Source organism: Colossoma macropomum, unplaced genomic scaffold, assembly GCF_904425465.1.
Source record: "Colossoma macropomum unplaced genomic scaffold, Colossoma_macropomum, whole genome shotgun sequence".
Lineage (NCBI taxonomy): Eukaryota > Metazoa > Chordata > Actinopteri > Characiformes > Serrasalmidae > Colossoma > Colossoma macropomum.
Window position 1 is genome coordinate 152029 of NW_023495286.1, and position 20280 is coordinate 172308.

Here is a 20280-nt window from a genome sequence, read left to right on the forward strand (position 1 = left end):
ATTAAATAATTTGTGAGGCAGGTGAACCAATGTATATAAGTAAATAGTTTGTAAGGCAGGGGAAGAAATGTCTATTAAATAATTAAGTCTGTGCAGGGAGCAATATTATCAGGAGGGTGAGTGGTATGAAGGTGGGACATTCTGCACAGCATTGGACAGCAGGAGGCTCCAGGTGGTCAAACTGGTCCAGAGGGTGGGTGAGCAGGGTTACCCAATCAAGGCAGATGAAGCAACAGTATCAAACCTCACAGGGTGGGCAGTTGTTCAGATCAGCAAAGAACATGCAGACAGTTAGTTCTGTTAAGAGAGACTGATTACAGTATACAGTGTTAACAGAGTGCAGCAGTAACTCCAGCAGGCCAGGCTCTTTGAGGGCTCCTTGAGATGTCAGCACACTCTGCTCCACCATGAACAAAGTTGAGTGAACGCATGAGAGGAGCAGGGTGACAGCCTCAACATTCTCAATTTACCATAATACTCTATGACCATGAACCTCCAGATCTGCACCTTTTATTTCACAAGCAAAACTAATTACCAAAGGCTTGACTAAACAAGTAGGTTTTTAGCATACACTTAAAGACTGACGCTGTGTCTGAGTCCTGAACACTGACTGGAAGGTTATCCCAAAGCTGTACTCTTGGTGTATGCTATTAATTCTAGGTACTAATAGTAAGCTAGCACACTGTGATCTAAGCGGGTGTGATGGTACATAATAAGCTTCATATGTCATTATAAGTATTTTGTACTCAATGCTGAATTTAAATGGCAACTAAAGTAGAGCTGATAAAACTGGGCTGATATGGTTAAACTTTCTAGTTCTTATAAGGACTGTTAGGGATGCTGCAGCATTCTGGACTAAATGCAGCTTGGTAAAGCTTTTCCCAGAACATCCAAACAGTAGGGCATTACAGTAATCCAACCCTGAGGTAGCGCTGGGCGATATGGCCAAAAATGTTATCATGATAAAAATTTCATCAGTCGATATCGATACATATCATGATAAATGTCATTTCTGTCACGTTTAAAGGCTGGTTTTTGCTTCTCAGTAGTTAAATGCGGTTTAAACTATCCTTTGTGGTCAGAACATGACAAACACTTGCCAAACAGTCAACGTCAACAACGTCAGCTTAATATGAACAGCATACATTAGCTGGCTCGGTATATCAGTGATGGATCACACTGGCTTACTGCCATCACTCCTACTACATCCATGTCAGTGCGTATCATGGTATTCAAACACCAGCTAGCATCTGGTTTTCTCCAATTTTCTGTTCTTTACACAGCATTCGGATGGACTGGGCGACATGTCCAGGATGTATCCTGCCTTCCGCCCGATGCCCGATGACAGCTGGGATAGGCTCCAGCACCCCCCGCGACCCTGAGGGAGAAGCGGCTTAGAAGATAGTAGTGTAGCTTTCCTTGCAGTAGAAAATGCCACCAGGGCTGACGCTAGAATGTGGAAGTGTGAGAATACTCACATTACTAACATTTCTTATATTTCTATCAAGGAAAATTATATTGTGATAATTATCGTTATCGTTTTATTTCCCAGCCATACCCAGATTTAGTAAAGGTGTGACTCAAGGGAAGGGGTGTGATAAAGGGAAGATTTTCTAGTAATAATATTTATATATTCATCAAAGGACATATCAAAATTGATTGTGAAACTAAGGTTTTTTACTGATTTATCTGATGCACCTGGGAAGCTATTAAGATTAAGCATTAAATTAGACAGTTTGTTTCTAGCAGTTTTTGGACCAAGAAGAAGAACCTCTATTTTGTCCAAGTTGTGCAGTAGGAAATTACTCAACATCCAATCTTTTATGTCTTGTGTGCAGTCCTCAATCCGAGTTGAAATTTATCATGTGTTTGGCTGAAATAAATAATTATGTATCATCAACATAGCAGTTGAAATTTCTGAAGTCCTAAAACAGAGCTTTGTGAAACACCATACTTTTTATACTAACAGATGATTCACCATTTACATTCACTAATTGACAGCAATCATTCAGGTAATATCGAAACAAGGAAAGATTGAAACCAGTTAAGATTGGAACAAGGTTTTCTAGCCTGTCCAGTAAGATAGAGTGGTCTATCATATCAAATCATCATATCTTATCAAATGCAGCACTAAGATAAAGCAGAACCAGCAAAGATATGTTTCTGTGATCCAAGGATGCAGAAAGAAATGCAGTAAATACATTTTGGTAGTCTATGAGACTATACTTCCAGGCAGATTAGAATACTTCTGGATTATTCAGGTGCTATTTATGATTTCATTGTCTGATAAGATGTTTTAAAGCTTGGGTATGATCATTGTACCATGGGAGAAGCTTTTTCTGTCTTGTTCCTTTACTTTTTGGTGGATCCTTATTATGTAGAGGAGAACGAAAAAAAGCATTCAGGCATAATATTTAATTTGAAGGTTCAGATAGACAGCTGACAAGGTTTCAATAAAGCTACTAGCTGTGAAGAATGTTCTTGTATGCTTGACATGATAGTGTGAGAACAAACATATTTTACAACTGAAGTGGATTTTGTAGGAGATCAGTTAAACACTTAAGACTGCTGTGCTCTGGTGGTGAATGGCTAAAAGATCTGTGTTTACACCAAAGATTAAAATGAAGTTAAGAGTGTGTGAACCACACATTGATAGAACTAGGCTGATGTTGATTAGATTAACAGAGCAAACTTTTCTGAACTATTTTTTCATTTGGGGAACAGACACAGTCTCAGTTGAGTGGAACAAATGTGGATGTAAACTAGATCATAGATTTCTATTTGTATAATCTGCTAGACTTTCTGTTTCTTGGCAGACTAGCTCTCTGTCTTCTTGGGGGGAAAGCTTGTGAAAATGTGGGATCAGGTCTATAATCAGCAGGCTCCTCCCAGAAAGAGCTGGACCTTGGGAACAATATCCTGCAGGATTTAGGAGTGGAGCTTCTCTCTGCTGGACTGAGAAGTTCAACCTGTAAACTGGAGACATTCAGTTGATCTTTCTGTGAATTAGATATTTAATGATAAACACTGTTATAGTTAATATATATGTGATCAGCAGTGAACACTTATACATTGTGTGTTGTATTTTACTGAAATTTGTCATTTTAATTTTTAATGATGAATATGCTTTACACATGAATTATATAGATTTGTATATTTTCCAAATTGGAAGTGGGGGGTCTTGCTCTGATGAGGAATGGTCCTTCCCCAGCAGCAGTTCACACTCATTCACATCTTTTTTCCTTTGTTTTCATTGGTCTCACTCAGTATATAACAAACATAGGTAAACCAAGGGAAGTCGATAGAAAAAGAAGTTTCATTCAATTATTTGAATTAAGCTATAATGTACTTATACCAGAAAAAAAAATTGGTGAAATAAGACATTATGGGAAGGTATACATTAGAAGAAGTGAGAGACATAATAACTCACTTTCAAGCACAAAGGCAGGGCTTGATGAGCTGAAACTTGAAGAAATGCTTCCGATACATATCTGAGCTTTTACTTCAAATTATGAACCAGTCCTTAACCTCCAGTATATTTCCCAACCAGCCGGGATATTATGCAGGACGAGGAAAATGTGCTTCAACTCTCCGCTTTCAAGTATTTTGCTTGCAAATGTTCAATCGCTGGAGAACAAAATTGATGAACTGAACACACGGATAAAGTTTCAGCGCGACATCGAGAGCTGCTGCGTTTTAGCGCTCACAGAGATGTGGTTATCCGTGGCAATACCAAACAAAGGCATCACACCGGCCGGTTTCTCCATCTACCATCAGGACAGAACTCTGGACTCTGGTAAGGGCAGAGGCAGCGGGGTATGTGTTATGGTGAACTCTCGATGGGGAACAGATGTAGCAGCTCTAGCCAGTCACAGCTCTCCAGACATTGAACTCATAACAGTCAATGTTTGACCTTTTTTTCTGCCCATGGACTTTAGTTCAGTCATTCTCATCACAGTCTACATCCCACCTCAGGCAGATAAGTCATGTGCATTGGAGGTTTTGTACAAAACCATTAATGGACTTGAGAATATTCACCCTGAGGCTGTTTTTATTGTGGTTAGGGATTTTAACAGGGCAAACCTGAAGATGGTTCTGCCCAAATACTACCAGCACATTAAATTTCCCACCCGAGGAGAACAGACTCTTGACCACTGCTACACTGCACTCAAGGACAGCTACAAACCCCTCCCCTGCCCTGCCTTCAGCAAAGCTGATCACACCTCCATTCTTCTCCTGCCCGCATACAAACAAAGACTTAAACAGGTGAAACCGGTTCTCAGATCAGTCTATTAAAGGAGTGAGGAGGCCATCTTCACACTTCAGGGCTGCTTTGAATCCACAGACTGGAGGATGTTCCGTGATGCAGCTGGCACAGACATCAATGAATACACTGACTCCATCACAAGCTACATCAATAAATGCACTGAAAACATTGTAAAAATCAATGTCAGAACTTTTCCCAACCAGAAAGCCTGGATCAATGCTGAGGTTCAAGCCAAACTAAGATCTCAGACGTATGTGGAGTGGACTGCGCACCATCACTGACTACAAAGAAGGTGTGATCTGTGATGGGAGCTCTTCCTCCTCACTTGCAGATGAACTTAATGCTCATTATGCTCATTTTGAAGCAACTAACACCTCACCTGCTGAGAAACTCCCAGTAGATGAGGAGAGCTGTGCTCTAGTCATTCTCCTGGATGAGGTGGTGAGATCCTTCAGGGCAGTTCACCCATGCAAGGCACCCGGTCCTGATGGCGTCCACTTTCGTGTACCTAAAGCATGTGCCAACCAGCTGGCTGATGTGCTTTAAGGGAACCATAATTGTTCCAGTCCCCAAGAAACCGGCTATCACCTGCCTGAATGACTACCGCCCTGTTGCACTGACATCAACAGTCATGAACTGCTTCAAGCGGCTGGTCAAAGCTCACATCTGCTCAACACTTCCAGCTACCATGGACCCTCACCAACTTGCATACTGGTCCAACAGATCCACAGACGACGCCACTGCACTAACAATACACACTGCTCTTACACATCTGGACAGAAAGAACACATATGTAACAATGCTGTTTCATAAATTACAGTTCAGCATTCAACACAATCATCCCTGCCAAACTCATTCCTAAGCTCACAGACTTGGGTTTGAACTCTTACCTCTAAAACTGGATACTGGATTTCCTGATGAGCAGACCCCAGGTGGTGAAAGTCAGCTTTTCTTCCACACTGACTCTGAGCACAGGAGCTCCCCAGGGATGTGTGCTCAGCCCCCTCCTGTACTCCCTGTATACACATGGCTGTGTAGCCAAACACACGTCTAACATCATCTTCAAGTTTGCTGATGACACCACCATCCTAGGCCTCATGGAGGCCTGATGGAGATGAAGCAGCCTACAGAGATGAGGTCAGCGCTCTGTCAGAGTGGTGCCATGACAGCAATATCTGTCTCAACATCAGCAAAACAAAGGAGATGATTGTGGACTACAGGAAGCTGCAGAGGGGTGGTCGCTCTCCCCTGTTCATTAATGGAGCCAAAGTGGAGAGAGTATAGAACTGTCAGGCTTCTGAACAAGCTGTGAAGACATCTACATTTACATTTACAGCATTTAGCAGACACTCTTGTCCAGAGCAACTTACAAAAAGTGCTTTGTCTATCCAGAGAAAGTATCTTTGCTAGTTACCAATAGGTTAGAGAGAAAGCTAGTCCTGAGCTCAGAGACTGCTAGAATCAGAAAGTCATTGTTGATACCTAGAGAAAAAGGAACAGAGTTGAACACAGAACAGTGCAATGCAATACAATACATAAGTGCAGTATAATACATTACAATCAATACTTAATTCAGTGCTCATATAAGTGCTGTATAAAGAGATGTGTCTTCAGTCTGCATTTGAAGACAGCGAGAGACTCTGCTATTTGGACAACCAGTGGGAGTTCGTTCCACCACCTGGGTGCCAGCACAGAGAACAGTCTTGATGCTTGTCTTCCGCGCCTTGAAGAATGGTGGGTCAAGCCGAGCTGTACTCGAAGTTCGAAGGGCTCGTGGTACAGTTCGAGATTTCACCATTGCCATCAGGTCAGGAGGGGCTGGTCCATTTTTGGCTTTGTAGGCAAGCATAAGGGTTTTAAATCTGATGCGTGCAGCTACAGGAAGCCAGTGAAGGGAGCGCAGCAGTGGGGTGACGTGGCTGAACTTTGGGAGATTGAAGACGAGTCGTGCTGCTGCATTCTGGATGAGTTGCAGAGGCCTGATGGCCTGCATTGGAAGACCAGCCAAGAGCGAGTTGCAGGAGTCAAGCCTTGAGATGACAACAGAGTCCATTATCACCTGGGTGGCCTCTCGAGTGAGAAAGGGTCGGATCGTCCAGATGTTGTACAGGAGAAATCTGCATGACCGAGTCAGGTTCGTGATGTGACTCAAGAACGATAACTGGCCATCCAGAACCACACCAAGACCTTGCCTCTACAGACGGGACAATCAGAGAGTTCTCGATTGAGATGGCAAGATCATGATGAGGACCTGTAGTTGCAGGGAAGCTGTGGAGTCCTTCCCCAACTACCTTTTCACTCAGTCACTTTGTCAGTATTATTATTATATCATATCACTGCTATGAACAATAACACTGTCACTTTAAAATGTATATATTCTTCACAGATTATCCCTTGTTTAATATAAATATATTTGTACATAGCAGAGAGAATTTTTAGAATTTTTGTTTTCCTTACATAGGTCCCTCCTCTCTCTATATTGTGTGTATATTTAGTGTATATTTAATATATATATATATATATATATATATATATATATATATATATATATATGTGTGTATATATATATATATATATAGATATATGTCAGTTTCAGTATTTTCTTGTATTTTTATTTTTACTTTGTTCACTTTCTGCAGAGTGATTATCTGAGCCTCACCACAAGCATTTCAATATATGAATGTCCTGACATGTTGTGCAAATGACAAATAAACTTGAAACTTGCTCAGTGGTCAACTGTTGTCACCTTTACTGCAAGAAACAAAAAAGGAATAGATATTCTCCTGTCAGAACAATGTCCAACAATAATATATCCCATGTCCACTGTATTAAATGTCTTGATGTAGTTTTTTATGAGAAACGCAGCTGAAAAGATCACATTGCAGTAACATTACAAAAAAAAGCTAAAAATAGCGGTGTTATTAGAAAAATTAAATCTATATTACATCAGCATTGTCACACCTTGCTTGCAGGTGAGGGTAGATATGCTCCAACAAGGTTGTGGGTTGTAAGAAAGAGCGATGGCAAACCACAATAGCACATCCACAGCAAGGGTGTTTAGTTGGTGAAAGGTGTGGGGAAAAAAACCAAAATGTTGACAAAAAAGAACAAAACAAACAAAAAAACTATTTACAGAATATATTTTTAAACTTTGAGGAAGCAACAATTTCCCTCAAACTACGTTGGCAGAACAACCAACCAACCATATCCTCTCTCTCTACAGAAATGCAGTGAGCTCTTTCAATAGACTCCCACTGGTCTACCCTACCATACCAATCCTTCTCCTCTGCAGGGGGAGACAGTAATGACCATCAATAATAACTTATAAAGTAAATGAAGAATCCAACAAAAGCTTGTTCACAAATGGATACTTGAATCAGAAGCTAAAAACCCACAGAATGAACAAGATAAAATTTAAAAAATATATATTTCATATATAACTATATGAACCCCATAACCCCCCCTCCAAATGGATCACTGCAACAGGGTTCTACTAAGCATGTCAGAATTTGCCCAAGCATTATTTAAGGACAGCTAAAACCAAGCTTGGGCCTTTTTCTCAGACCAGGAAGTATTGAAGCTTATGTAAGTATTGTATGTTATAAACCTGCTGCTAGAATAAAGATGTAAAAGGTGATATTATGTACCAAACTAGCAAAAGTTGATATTGCAATAAGAGAGTAAACGGCAGCATTAGCTGATAAAAATGGTGAGGGAAAGTGTATGAACTACTGTAAGGCTAGAGCAGGGAAAGAACGGGACTGAAATAAGGTGGAATATGAAATGAAAAAAGTTAAACCAGGGAAACTAGTATTATACAATGATCTATCCATACCTGTCATACTATTCATTATCTGGGCACGTATCAAAATCTCAGACACTTACATATACTTCAAAAGTGATATGTCAGAATGATGGCATTTTCTTCATATTATGCTTGTTCTTGCTCCCTGTTTTTGAACTTGATTTTGATTCTAAATATGTATTAAATTAACCTTTTTCAAATCGGCCAAATTGTTCTTCATTCTAAAAAACTTCCTTTCAGACTGTTTCAAAAATATTTTTCAATATAACTCCAAAAAAATCCATCACTATTCCATCATATTTTCCAACAACATACATCCTGCTTTCTTCAGAACTTCACTAAGCCAACATACAGTTTCATACAGAGGACCTTGTATCTGGAACTGTCTTTCACCCAAGTTGAGAACTTGTAACAGTCTGAATTCCTTCAAAATACTAGCTAAATCCTAATTCACAATAATCTTTTTTTGAACGTTATTCTAATTAATGTTACCCCAACTACACTCTGTCTATTTTGGCTTATGATGTTCTTTATTTTTTTACATCCTTTTTTTCACATTTCATTCTATCTGTTTAACCGCAAAATGTATCTCTTCGTAAATTAATCTAATTGCGAAATTGCCTAGTACAAGCCCTTAATGCTTTTTTTGTAATTTCCCTGTTTTGTTCATTGTTTTATCATAACTATTTTATTCAAATATTCACTATGATTGATCTATTGTGCATGAAATAAAAATAAAATGGGAGATGGAGATAAAAACAAGTAATTAATGTTTTTTTTTTTTTTAATCTCCAACATGCTGTAGTTCAAATGCAGCCATCCTTGCAGAAACTGAAGGATGACATCACACTACAAATATGACAGACAGAGGATATACAACTCTGTTTATTAAAGATTGGGTATTTTAATAACATACAGGAAAATACCAGGTAGATAATTGATAAATGTGAATATAAACATACTTAACATTAAATGTAATTTATAAACATTTTAAAATTTTAATGAACTAATGAATTGTTTTTTAGATTTCCAACATTCATGTCAGGAGCTCAGTGGAGTCTCTGTGCCCTCTTGTGGCTGTGTTTGGAGTTGCATGCCACGATTTACGTACTAAACAGGAAGAGAAACATTCACTTTCAAGCTATTTACATAGAATCTGAGTATATGTACTGAGTAAAATAATATATTTAATCCAGTAAAATAAATAAAGGTAACAAATGAAAGAAGAAATAAATAAACAAAAATTAGACATCTGTACATTAGACATCTCTTCAGTTTGAATTTGTATTGTGCTCTTTATTTTACTACCAATTCAGAATCAGAATCTCTTTAGTCCACTGTAAGTTTTAGGTAAAAAATTTTTACCTAAAATAAATCATCACACGGAACAAACGTAAAGTACCCTGACTTACTGACAGTTATTGAAGAAACAGAATAAACCTAATCACAGTATAGACATAAGAGACAGTCGGGTTGAATTTGGCACTTTCTGTGAATAGAGTTCACTTTAGACCTCAAACCTCTTTGAAAATGTACTTTTTACTTTGGTGTTTTTGGCAGAGTTTTAATCAAAGTAAGTGCTTAATCTTCAGAAAATGTTATTTTCCACCTCAGGCTGTTAAATCAGAGATGTAACCCTGTTATAAAATTTCAGGAAGATGTATAAATGATAAAAGTATAAAAGTAAATTCAATTAATTGTTTTCTAGCAAGAAATACAAATTCATTAAATGCTTTCAGAACTTTTCAAATAAATAATAAAAATCCCAAAGTTCTCTTTCGTTTTCAGTGTTTTTTTTTTAAATACGCAAACAGTGATCGATTTCTTCTGTTATTAATTCAAACTAATGACTCTCATTACCAAATTGACACTTCTGGTATCATAAACTAAAAAAAATAAATGCTTCAGGACTATTTTTATCAAAAATGACCAAATAACAGTGCTGAAGCCTGGCTAATAGGGTTGAAGCAAGTGACAGGAATATTATTGCAGTAAAAACATATTAAGTATATAAAATACAGCAGACGGGAATGTTGAAAATTGCTTTATTCGTTCTTACTGAAAATTTTGTTTCAAGTCGTTTTCTTTTCAGTTTCATTTAAAAGAAGGTTAATACTGGGTAACAGTGAAATTAGCAGTTAGCTTAGGCTAATAACCATATAGTTTATATAAATAAACAATAAATACATAATCTTTTATCAACAACAACCTTGGTGTCAGGGTTGAATGATCAACCTTTACTCATGCAGCCTAATAGGTTTTTGTGTGTAAATTGAGAAAATATAATGAGAATACTGACCTGTCTGGTCACTGAAGAGAACAACAAGATGATAACATTCCTATTTATATTATAATAAATAGATAATGTTCCATTTTTTTTGTAGGGGAACAGGTTTGGTTCACAGAGTTGTGCATAAAATGTGAAATAAAGGTTAAAATGACATTTTTGTTTAATTAATTAAACTTATAGAAAATGGAAATGAGAAAATAATTCTTTATACATTATTGTTTATAAATGAATTAAATAACATTGTAATTATGGTGTCAGTGGCAATAATGAATATGTTTCATAGGGAAGTTCAGTGTCAGTGAGGTGGGACAGCCCAAAATCACCACATTAATACAGACATTTGAAGAGTTTTGTGATAAATGCTAGTTTTAATAATTTTATTTTAAGCTAAAATGCAGATCCTTCGCTGTTTACAGACATAAAAACAACAGTCACCTATAATCATACAAACTGTCCCCCAACAGTGTCTGATAATCTGCTGACAAAATTCCGACCAATGTCCTGTAGTTGTTTATATTATAATTTATTTATTGAATGAGCTCCGTCATCCTTATTCCACTATTTTTTGTCATGTTTGTGTAAATTCATAACTGCTGCAGTAAATAAACGGGCTGCTTCTCTTTCAACTTCTAGCCAATCGGAGCGCAGGAGGCGGGGTTTATCGGAATACGGGTGGGATTAGAAAAATAACGCCCCCCATATCCACAGTGATGACGTCAATTGGGGGCGCTAAAACGGTGGCTCTCCAAAAATAAAAAGCGGAGAAGAAGGAGAGCGCTGCGGTATCAGAGAGAAACAGGAGCGGATCTGCTGAAGGTAAAGAGCTGTTTATCACTGTGTAACCCAGCTGTAGCTCAATCAGCCTTAGCGTGTTTACTGAATAGGCGCTGTCTCGTAATGAATTTGCGGCAGTTTCTGGTTATAACAGCTGCTTTAAGACTAACACAGAGAGCTTCCATAGAAACGTACGGGCAGGACAGCACGCGGTTGAGGTTGGTTTTAGAGACGCGATGCGTCTTTTTCTTTTTCCACCTTCTTGCAGTAAGCCTCAAATGACTTTTTTTTCTTTACATGGAAATTTTAAAGTGTGGACATTTTGAACTTTAGTAATAATCTAATAGCAGCTGTTCTGAAAATAAGCTAAAGGTCTCAGTGTTATGGTGCTGGTAGAGGGTGGGGGAGGGGCTCACAGGTCCTTTAGAGGTGAAAACTGACAGAGATACGGTGTGAAGAGATTCCCTGAGCGTAGTTCACACGTCTTTCATATTCCTGAAAGGTGAATTCATTATGAGAACATTATACCTTCATTTCTTATTTTATTTTACAACCCCATTTCCAAAAAAAGTTGGGACGCTGCGTAAAATGTAAATAAAAACAAAATACAATGATGTGCAAGTCATTTAGACTACACTTACTTGATAATACTACAAAACAGTATATGGAATGTTGAAAGTAAGAAATTGTATTGCATTTGTATTGTATTTTTGAAAAATATATGCCCATTTTGAACAACACGTTCCAGTGAAGTTGGGACAGGGCCATTGGTAAAAGATTGGTAAAGTTATTGGAAAACTCTATGTAAGGAACAAGGCCAAAAAACAATAAAAAAAAACCCAATAATTTCTCAGTTTTAACATTTTATATGTTGTCTTTGTAGTATTTTCCTTAAAAATATATGGTTTGCATATAATTTGTAAGTCACGTTATTTGCATTCTATTTTTATTTACATGGTGAACTTGTATTTTGCATGGCGTCCCTACTTTTTTTGGAAATAGGGTTGTATTTCCTATACTCACATGTCACTCTAATTGCTATTACAGCAGAATTACCTGAAATCCTTCAAAATTTCAGGTAATTTTCCTCTCAGAACACTTAACGCTGGGCTACATTTACAATGTGTGTATAACTCACTCCTCCAGAAATATAGAGAGAGAAACAAACTTTAGATTCTATACTGATTTTCTGTTAAGTTTCTCAGTAATGAAGTAATTATTGAGTTGATAAATTCATGCTTATATTCATGTTTATTTTAAAGCTACTGCATTTCTGTTAGGCTCGTTTTACTTCTTGAGTTATTTCATTTATGTGAATGCTTTTAGGTGCCTGTGTGTGGGTCTTCTGGTTTATTTTGGGTGGTTGTGCTACTGGTTTAGTTTGGGTAGGGACTGTGGTTTAGTTTGGGTGGGGTTGCTGCTGGTTTAGTTTGGGTGATGGGCTGCTGCTTTAGTTTGGGTGGGGAGGCCTTTTCCCCCCTGTTCTTTAAGCTTATTGAACTCAAGCAGTATTACCACTTTTAACGCCTCTTTTAGAATCAGAATCTTTCCTGGCCAAGTACAGGATGTGTAAGTAGAGCTGGGCGATAAGGCAAAAAATGTTATAACGTTAAACAAAATTCATATAATTCGATATCGATACATATCGCGATAAAGTTGAAGGCAGATTTTTACTCCTGGGTGATTAATTGTTGTTTTAAACTATCCTTTATGGTCTGAACATGACAAACCCTCGACAAACAGTGGAACATTTCACAAATCTGTCATGGGAGAGTGGGAGAAAGTGTCTGGTGAGCTGTTTTTATCTGCTGGAAAAGCACGACCGCAGTTTTTGTAATAGTCATAATTTAAGAAGGAAGATTATTTTGATCTGTCTGGTGACGAGCGCTCGGCTATCCCGTTACAAATGCTAAACAAGCGGCCAACAACAGAGCTAAACTGTTTAGCCAGATTTTCATTTAAACTCTCTTGGTATTTTATAGAGTCTATAAGGCAGTGTCACCTAACAGGGTCCCTTGGGCCATTGGAGGAATGAAAACCCTCAAACCATCACAGATCCTACAATGTACTGAACTGAGGTGTGGCTGTACTTACCATGAGGTTGTTTTCTTTCATGTAGGTTCGCTACAGCTCTGGCTGTTTTAAACTACTTGATTATGGTCCTAACCGTTTGCTAAAGGCATTTTACATCAGACCAAACAGCCTCAGAAATACTGACATTTATATTGAGAATACACAGTAGTTTAAGTTACACAAACCAGTCTATGCTCGACCAGGATTGCGTTTGGTCTGATACCTTTTCTCAGAGGCCATTTGGTCTGATGTTCAGTTTCACCAGATCTGAGTCATGACGATGGTTTTTCTCGAGACCCGAAGTCGTTTAGCTTGAGGAATGATCCCGTTCTGACTCTGAGGTCTGAGGATGTCCTAAAATGTAGCCCCACCTAGTGCTAATTAACATATATTTGCATGTTGGTCAACTTGAAAACGAAAAGCAAAGTGACAAATGAAAAGTAAATCACTAGCAGGTGGCGTCGATGTTCGTTTGCATTAGTCTTTTCATTCTGACACTTAAAGTGCATCCACGCTGAAAATTGAATCACAAACTGTCACTTTGCTGTTGATTTTATCCATTTTGCATTTCCATTTTGTTAGATATGCAGCCTATTGCTAAAAAAGAAATAAGAACATACACTTTGCATTTTGATTTTAGTTTATACACACATACATATATACATATTCTGTATTTCATGAAGAAAAGCCAAAGCCAAAGTGAAGCTTGGATTTTCTTTTTCTATTCGCTTTTTCATTTTAGATATGATCATGAAATACCAGAATAATGACTAAAATGAAATGACAAATAGCAGTTTTAGTTTAATTTTTTTTTGTCACAAATGGCTCGTGCTCATGTGAAAAACGAAATTGCAAATGTAGGTATTTAATTTCATTTTCAATTTTGCCAGGATATTTGTGCAAATGTTTGAAAAATTAAATGGCAAAAAGAGGTTTGCGTTTACGTTTTATTGTTGTATTTCTTTTTTTGGCCGGATTTGCCTCCCATAGACGTAAAGACAACGATGCAATGTTTACAAATGTAAATGTTATCTGGAAAGTGAACAGGGTCGCTGTGAATAATAGCTACTAGCTTCTCTGTTCCAGCTCCTTTAACGAATCAAGAGAATGTGCATTTCAAAAACACAAATGTTACGGCTCAGCTCAGAACATGAAGTAGGATGGAATTTAACACTTAACATTAGCTAACTAACTTGCTAGCAAAACTTTTGCAACATCCCAAACCACACACTTCTGCACTTCACATACTACATTAATGAGTGCACTTCTAATGGTATATACACTATTTTTACACACTATTTAGTGTGCTAGTATGCAGTTTGGCACGTGGCTTATCTTACCAAGATGAATCTTCTTCATCCAGTGAGCCAACAAGTTTCCTCTTCAGATGCTCCAGCATGGAGGATGTGCTCTCATGCCAGCTAAGGTGGACTTTATGAATAGCACAACTGAGAACCTTTTTTTCTGAGTTTAGCTCCTGCACTTTTGAGGATTTTGTTTTTGAGGCAGCCATCACACTGTTGTTAACTCTCCAGCGGTAATGTAAAAAGGTTCCTAGTGAGCGTGAGGAAGACGTGTAATGATGTTACAGAGCAATCGACTACTAAATTACTTGCCAACTAATTTGGTCATCGATTTTAGTTGAATAATGTGAGATTGAGCTAATTAACCACATTATTTTTCATGATAAGTTTGACTCCAGGTGTTAGCTCCCCAAATTCCTTACTTCATCTTCTTATGTGAACTCGTCTTTGTTTTGAGATGAGACCAGCTAAGAGTGGAGAGTGTCAGTTAAGGTTTTAATGCACTGTAGTATGAGTGTCTGAAACACTTCATGACTACAGAGTTCAAGGAAGCTGGTCTGTAGACAACCAGACTGGAGATGATCTGTTTTCTAGGGACCGGTATGATGACAGAGGTGTTGAAAAAGTCAAGTGCACAGCAAATACTACTCATTTATTTAGGCATCCATTCATTTAATATGAACAAGTTAATAAGCTGGTGTGTTGTTAAGAACCTGACAATCCCAGCCCTGTGGAGAACAACCTATCATCTTTCAAGATCAGCCTGACTTAATACATGATCATGAGGCCATCCTGTTTCTCAGCCCTTAAAGTAGATTTATACTTTTGTACATGTACATTATTGTTTTAGCTGGTGTGTTTTATGTATTTTCTTCAAGGAAGGAATAAATAAATCGTTTTAGTACTCTTACTGTTAAACCAGTGTGCATACTGTTAGTCTTACTTACTATATTCTTTTCTTTCCTTTATAACATTTATTACTGGAAACAATAATGTACAAATTAGAAGATGAGTGGAGTTGAGAAGCTTGTTCAGGTGCACTGAATAATTTGACAATTTGTTATTAATTAACGATCAGTCTCACTTCAAAGTTTGTGTATTGTATATATTATATACAGTATATTTAATGTATATTATATATTTAAGCATACACTCATTTTTAACTTAAAAAATAACTTTTCTTAAAAACATACTCAGATTGAAATTCAAGTTTGTCATAAATAGCCACAGGTGGGGGGTTATCTTGAGTAAGTTTTTCAGATTGTTTTGGGAGCTGCAGTATTTGATACTTTGAGTTGTGGTTAGTAAAGGTTGGGAGTCGCCTCCAAATGGGGGAACATTTCATTTGAGGACAGTTGCTGTATCTCTGTATTTGTATTAGGCAGTTTTGACTGCCTTGATCAGTGGAAACTTAGACCATTTGTCATCTACATTTGAATATGCCTTCTGTGCTCTGACCACTAATATAGATTTCTCTTTGGCTGTTTAGACCAAGGTCAGTGCAGTATGTGTTATTTTCTCAATTGCATCAAATTGTTTCTTTAAATTTTGGCTCTGAATGAGGACCTGAAGAATTTAATAATTTGTTTTCATTGCTGTCGATACTCTGCACTTTGCAGTCCTGGCCATCTCTCTGTAAATCTGATTAGGAAAAGAGTTCATCACTCTGCTTGTCTCTGTTAGTTTGTGGGTAATGTGGTCCATGAAGTAATAAGATTTCAACTGCATGCACACACAAGTCAATGGCACATGTGTGGAATAGCAGTCTACAGTGAGAAGATACATTGTCTTCTTCAGTTTAAAAATGTCTGTGGCTGTCATTTGCAGTAAAAAGCTTATAACTTATGCTGTTACCTCTGTAAAAAAAATGTTTTGGAGACAAACATGTCCATTTTTTCCTGATCTACTATACTTTCTGATTAACCAGTGTGTTTTTTTTACCCTTGTTCTCCTCCAGAATGATCTCCTGCTCCGGATGACCAAGTGCCTTCCTGCACATATCTAAGTAACATCCACAAACACATGAAGAGGCTGCTAAACTTAATTAAGGCTGAATGTGAGAATATGATGTCCAGGAGCTCCAGCATTCAGAAAACTTCCTCTGCTGCTCTTCACATGAACTCACCTTGCAAACCAACACAAAAGATTACAGGCAAAAAAAGAGCTCACTACTGCTCAGAGTGTGGGAAAAGTTTTACAACACAGGGTAGTCTCAAAACACACCAGCGCATTCACACAGGAGAGAAACCGTATCACTGCTCAGACTGTGGAAAGAGTTTTACCTTATTGAATCATCTCAGAACACACCAGCGCATTCACACAGGAGAGAAACCGTATCACTGTTTAGAGTGTGGGAAGAGTTTCACAGAAGGTGGTACCCTCAAGAAACACCAACGCATTCACACAGGAGAGAAACCGTATCACTGCTCCGAGTGTGGGAAGAGATTTAGTCAACAGAGTCATCTCCAATCACACCAGCGCATTCACACAAGAGAGAAACCGTATTACTGTTCCGAGTGTGGGAAGAGTTTTGCTATACAGAGTAATCTCCGAAAACACCAGCGCATTCACACAGGAGAAAAACCGTATTACTGCTCAGAGTGTGGGAAGAGTTTTACTACGCAGAATCATCTCCAAATACACCAGCGCATTCACACAGGAGAGAAACCTTATCACTGCACAGACTGTGGACAGAATTTTAGAGAAAGTAGTGACCTCAGAAAACACCAGCGCATTCACACAGGAGAAAAACCGTATTACTGTTCAGAGTGTGGGAAGAGTTTTGCTGTACAAAGTAGTCTCCAAATACATCAGCGCATTCACACAGGAGAGAAACCGTATCAGTGCTCAGATTGTGGGAAGAGTTTTACTGTACAGAGTAATCTTCAAAGACACCAGCGCATTCACACAGGAGAGAAACCGTATTACTGCTTTGAATGTGGGAAGAGTTTTAGAGAAAGTGGTGCCCTCAAGAGTCACCAGCGGATTCACACCTGAAAGAAACTGCATCATTGCTCAGTGTGGGAGGAGCTTCAGACTTTCAAATTTTAAGACACATGCATGATTCGATGTTTCAAAGTCCTCTTATGATTAAGGGACACAACAGACTGTGTACTCTGCCTGGGAAATGGGTTACATGGACCTACCTCCGGAGCCAGGACTAGGGTTAGTACTTCTTGGCAAGCACCTGGTTGCAGGGGAGCCCACGTCACCTGGCCGGGCTCAGCCCAAAAATGCAACGTGGGGGGGACCAAGTGGGCCCACCACCCACAAGATCCAGCATGGGGGACCAGTGCAGTGCCATATAGGTGGTGGGAGGTGGCAAGGAGGACCTTGGCGGCACAGACTCCTGCACTGGAAACTGGCTCTTGGCATGTGCAATGTAACCTCACGGGGGGAAGGAGCCAGAGCTTGTGCAGAAGGTTGAGAGGTACCAAGTAGATATCGCTGGGCTCATCTCCACCCACAATGCCTGCTCTGGAACCAAACTCCTTGATAAGGGAGTTTGCACAAAGTAGCACAGGAGTAGCACAGAGTGAGAGGCAGTGGGTGGGTGTGGGGATACTCACAAGTCCCCAGCTGGCTGATGTACAGTTCGAAATTGCCCTGATGGACGAGAGGGTCGCCTCAATAAAAAATTAACATCGCAAGGAGGAAAACTCTTGACTGGGTGTGCCTAGGCACCAAACAACAGTTCAGAGTATTCAACCTTCTTGGAGCGAGTGGGTGGGCTCTGGAAAGGGCCCCACCTACAGACTCCATAGTCTTGCTGGGAGACTTCAGTGCTCATGTTTGCAATGACTGGGAAACCTGGAGAGGGTGATTGGGAATGCCTGCTCTAAACTTAAATGGTGAATTGTTATTGGACTTCTGTGTTAGTCATGGATTGAGTTGAGTTATGCTGTTCTCACTGAATAGAAGAAAACATGGTTTAGTATTTTGGTCAGGCTTCAGTTGTAGAAGAGATTATCAAGGTCTTATTGTCTGACTATGTATTGATGTATAACATATTCGCAGTATATATTTTCTGAGCTTTATTCCTGCAGTTTCTTTTTTTATAAATATTACTAGGCATGTGTTTTTCAACTTAATATCTGCCTCATAAATTGTTGCATCATGCAGAATCAAGAATAATTTTAATGAACTTGCACTGTTCATTTTCTTTGCACACCTCAGTGTCATTTTTGTTTTGGTTTACCTTTGCTGCATTAAATTAAACCCAAATAAGACCACAAAAAGCCACAGTAGATGATGTGGACCTTTTCACATTTTGTGACTAGTTAGAAGACACCAAAACATTCATAAAATGTTCTATTTTGACATTCTGATTTTTTTTATTTGGATTTGGATCACCTTCAGTTGAGAGTACAATGAGCACCATCTTTGCTGCCACTTGTCTTTGTTTCTATAAAGCTATCTGTCCAGGCAGGTTGGAATTCCACTAGTTTATTCAGGCACCATTTACACTCTAGTTGTCAGTTTTAAAACTTGAGCATGACCCATTGTACCATGTGGCAAGCTTTCACTGCCCTATCCAGTGTTGGTTTTTTTGTTTGTTATACTGTCTTTCTCTGTTCGGATTTCCCAGTGTTTGAGTCTTTGGATTACTGGCTCATGGATTTTGCAGAACATGCTTGTTGATGGATGCACATACCTCTGCAATTTGAGTGTTTTTATTCAGGTCACATGGCCACAAATCAGATATGTATCTGATCCAGAATTAAAAAAAACTTCCAAAGGCTGACACTATTGATTAGGCCTCTGTCATCAACCCAAGAACAACCTTAAATGTAAATACAAAGTTTTTCCTGCTTATTCTATCCAAGGTTGGCATGGTGATTTGTTCTGAGCTGCTGTGACACCATATATATTACTCATACGTTCAGAGGGAACTTTTTCTGTTCTTTCTTGTGTGTGCAAGGAATGTGCTGGATTGTAACAAATCAGCTACTCCTTACACATTAGGCCTAGGTTTGATCTTTATTTCCTCAAGAGATTTATTATGTGCATATATTAACACTTTTGGTTAGTTATGTCACAGTTATGTGCAACCAATGTTTTGTACCTTCTTCATTCTTTTGCCCAATGATATGTAACTCCACTTTTGGGGACTGTATAACCTCATGTAAATTTGGCCTTTCTGGGTTCTTACTTTGAGCTTCTTCCCAGCTGTGAGTTTCAATAAACATATTACTTTGATGATTTAATTGTTGCTCTGTGATATGCTGTTAGCTTTATTAGAGATGGCCACCACAATGTATATTCTACATTGTTTTTGTCTTATTATTTTAATTAAATATTGTAAGTTAGTAATTATGCATGTACCTTGTAGCAGAAATTCAAATAGACTAAGACAATTACTATGAATAAGACTATTACTATAAAATTTTCCTTCAGATGGAAAAAAAAACTTCTATAATTCTGTTTCCATGGCATAGTCTTTTTAGTGTTAACCATCAAGTATACCCCAAATATTTCTATAATAAATTGATTTCTGTTGTTGCATACTGTCTTCTTAGTGTTAACTGGCAAGTGAGTCTATTCATTCTGCTCTATGGAGAAGAAGGTCAGGTGTGCTACACTGACCACATTTAAGAGGCTCCTGCAAAGGACAGAAAAAAGGCCAGAAAGCCCAACACTCGTGTAGAATATTTATCAGTATTTCTCTTGCCACTACCATTGCAGTCCCAACAGGCTTCAGAAGGCAGGGGGCACTCATGTCATGCAGACTTGGTTTTGAATATAAGTCACAGGCACACAGCTCATA

The 20280-nt window shown here is 38.4% G+C and overlaps 1 protein-coding gene across 1 annotated transcript; it reads left to right on the forward strand.

The window, feature by feature from the left end:
* The first annotated feature begins 11061 nt into the window (after positions 1-11061).
* On the forward strand, positions 11062-20018 carry LOC118801601 (zinc finger protein 239-like). The gene is made up of 2 exons (XM_036561959.1): positions 11062-11178; positions 16471-20018. Exon 2 carries the CDS (start codon positions 16536-16538, stop codon positions 17508-17510), a length of 975 nt encoding a protein of 324 aa, XP_036417852.1. The 5' UTR covers positions 11062-11178; positions 16471-16535; the 3' UTR covers positions 17511-20018.
* Positions 20019-20280: the final 262 nt, after the last annotated feature.

Bases quoted from the DNA above. Each gene is read 5' to 3' on its own strand.
- LOC118801601 (XM_036561959.1), top strand. From the start codon at position 16,536: ATGAAGAGGCTGCTAAACTTAATTAAGGCTGAATGTGAGAATATGATG.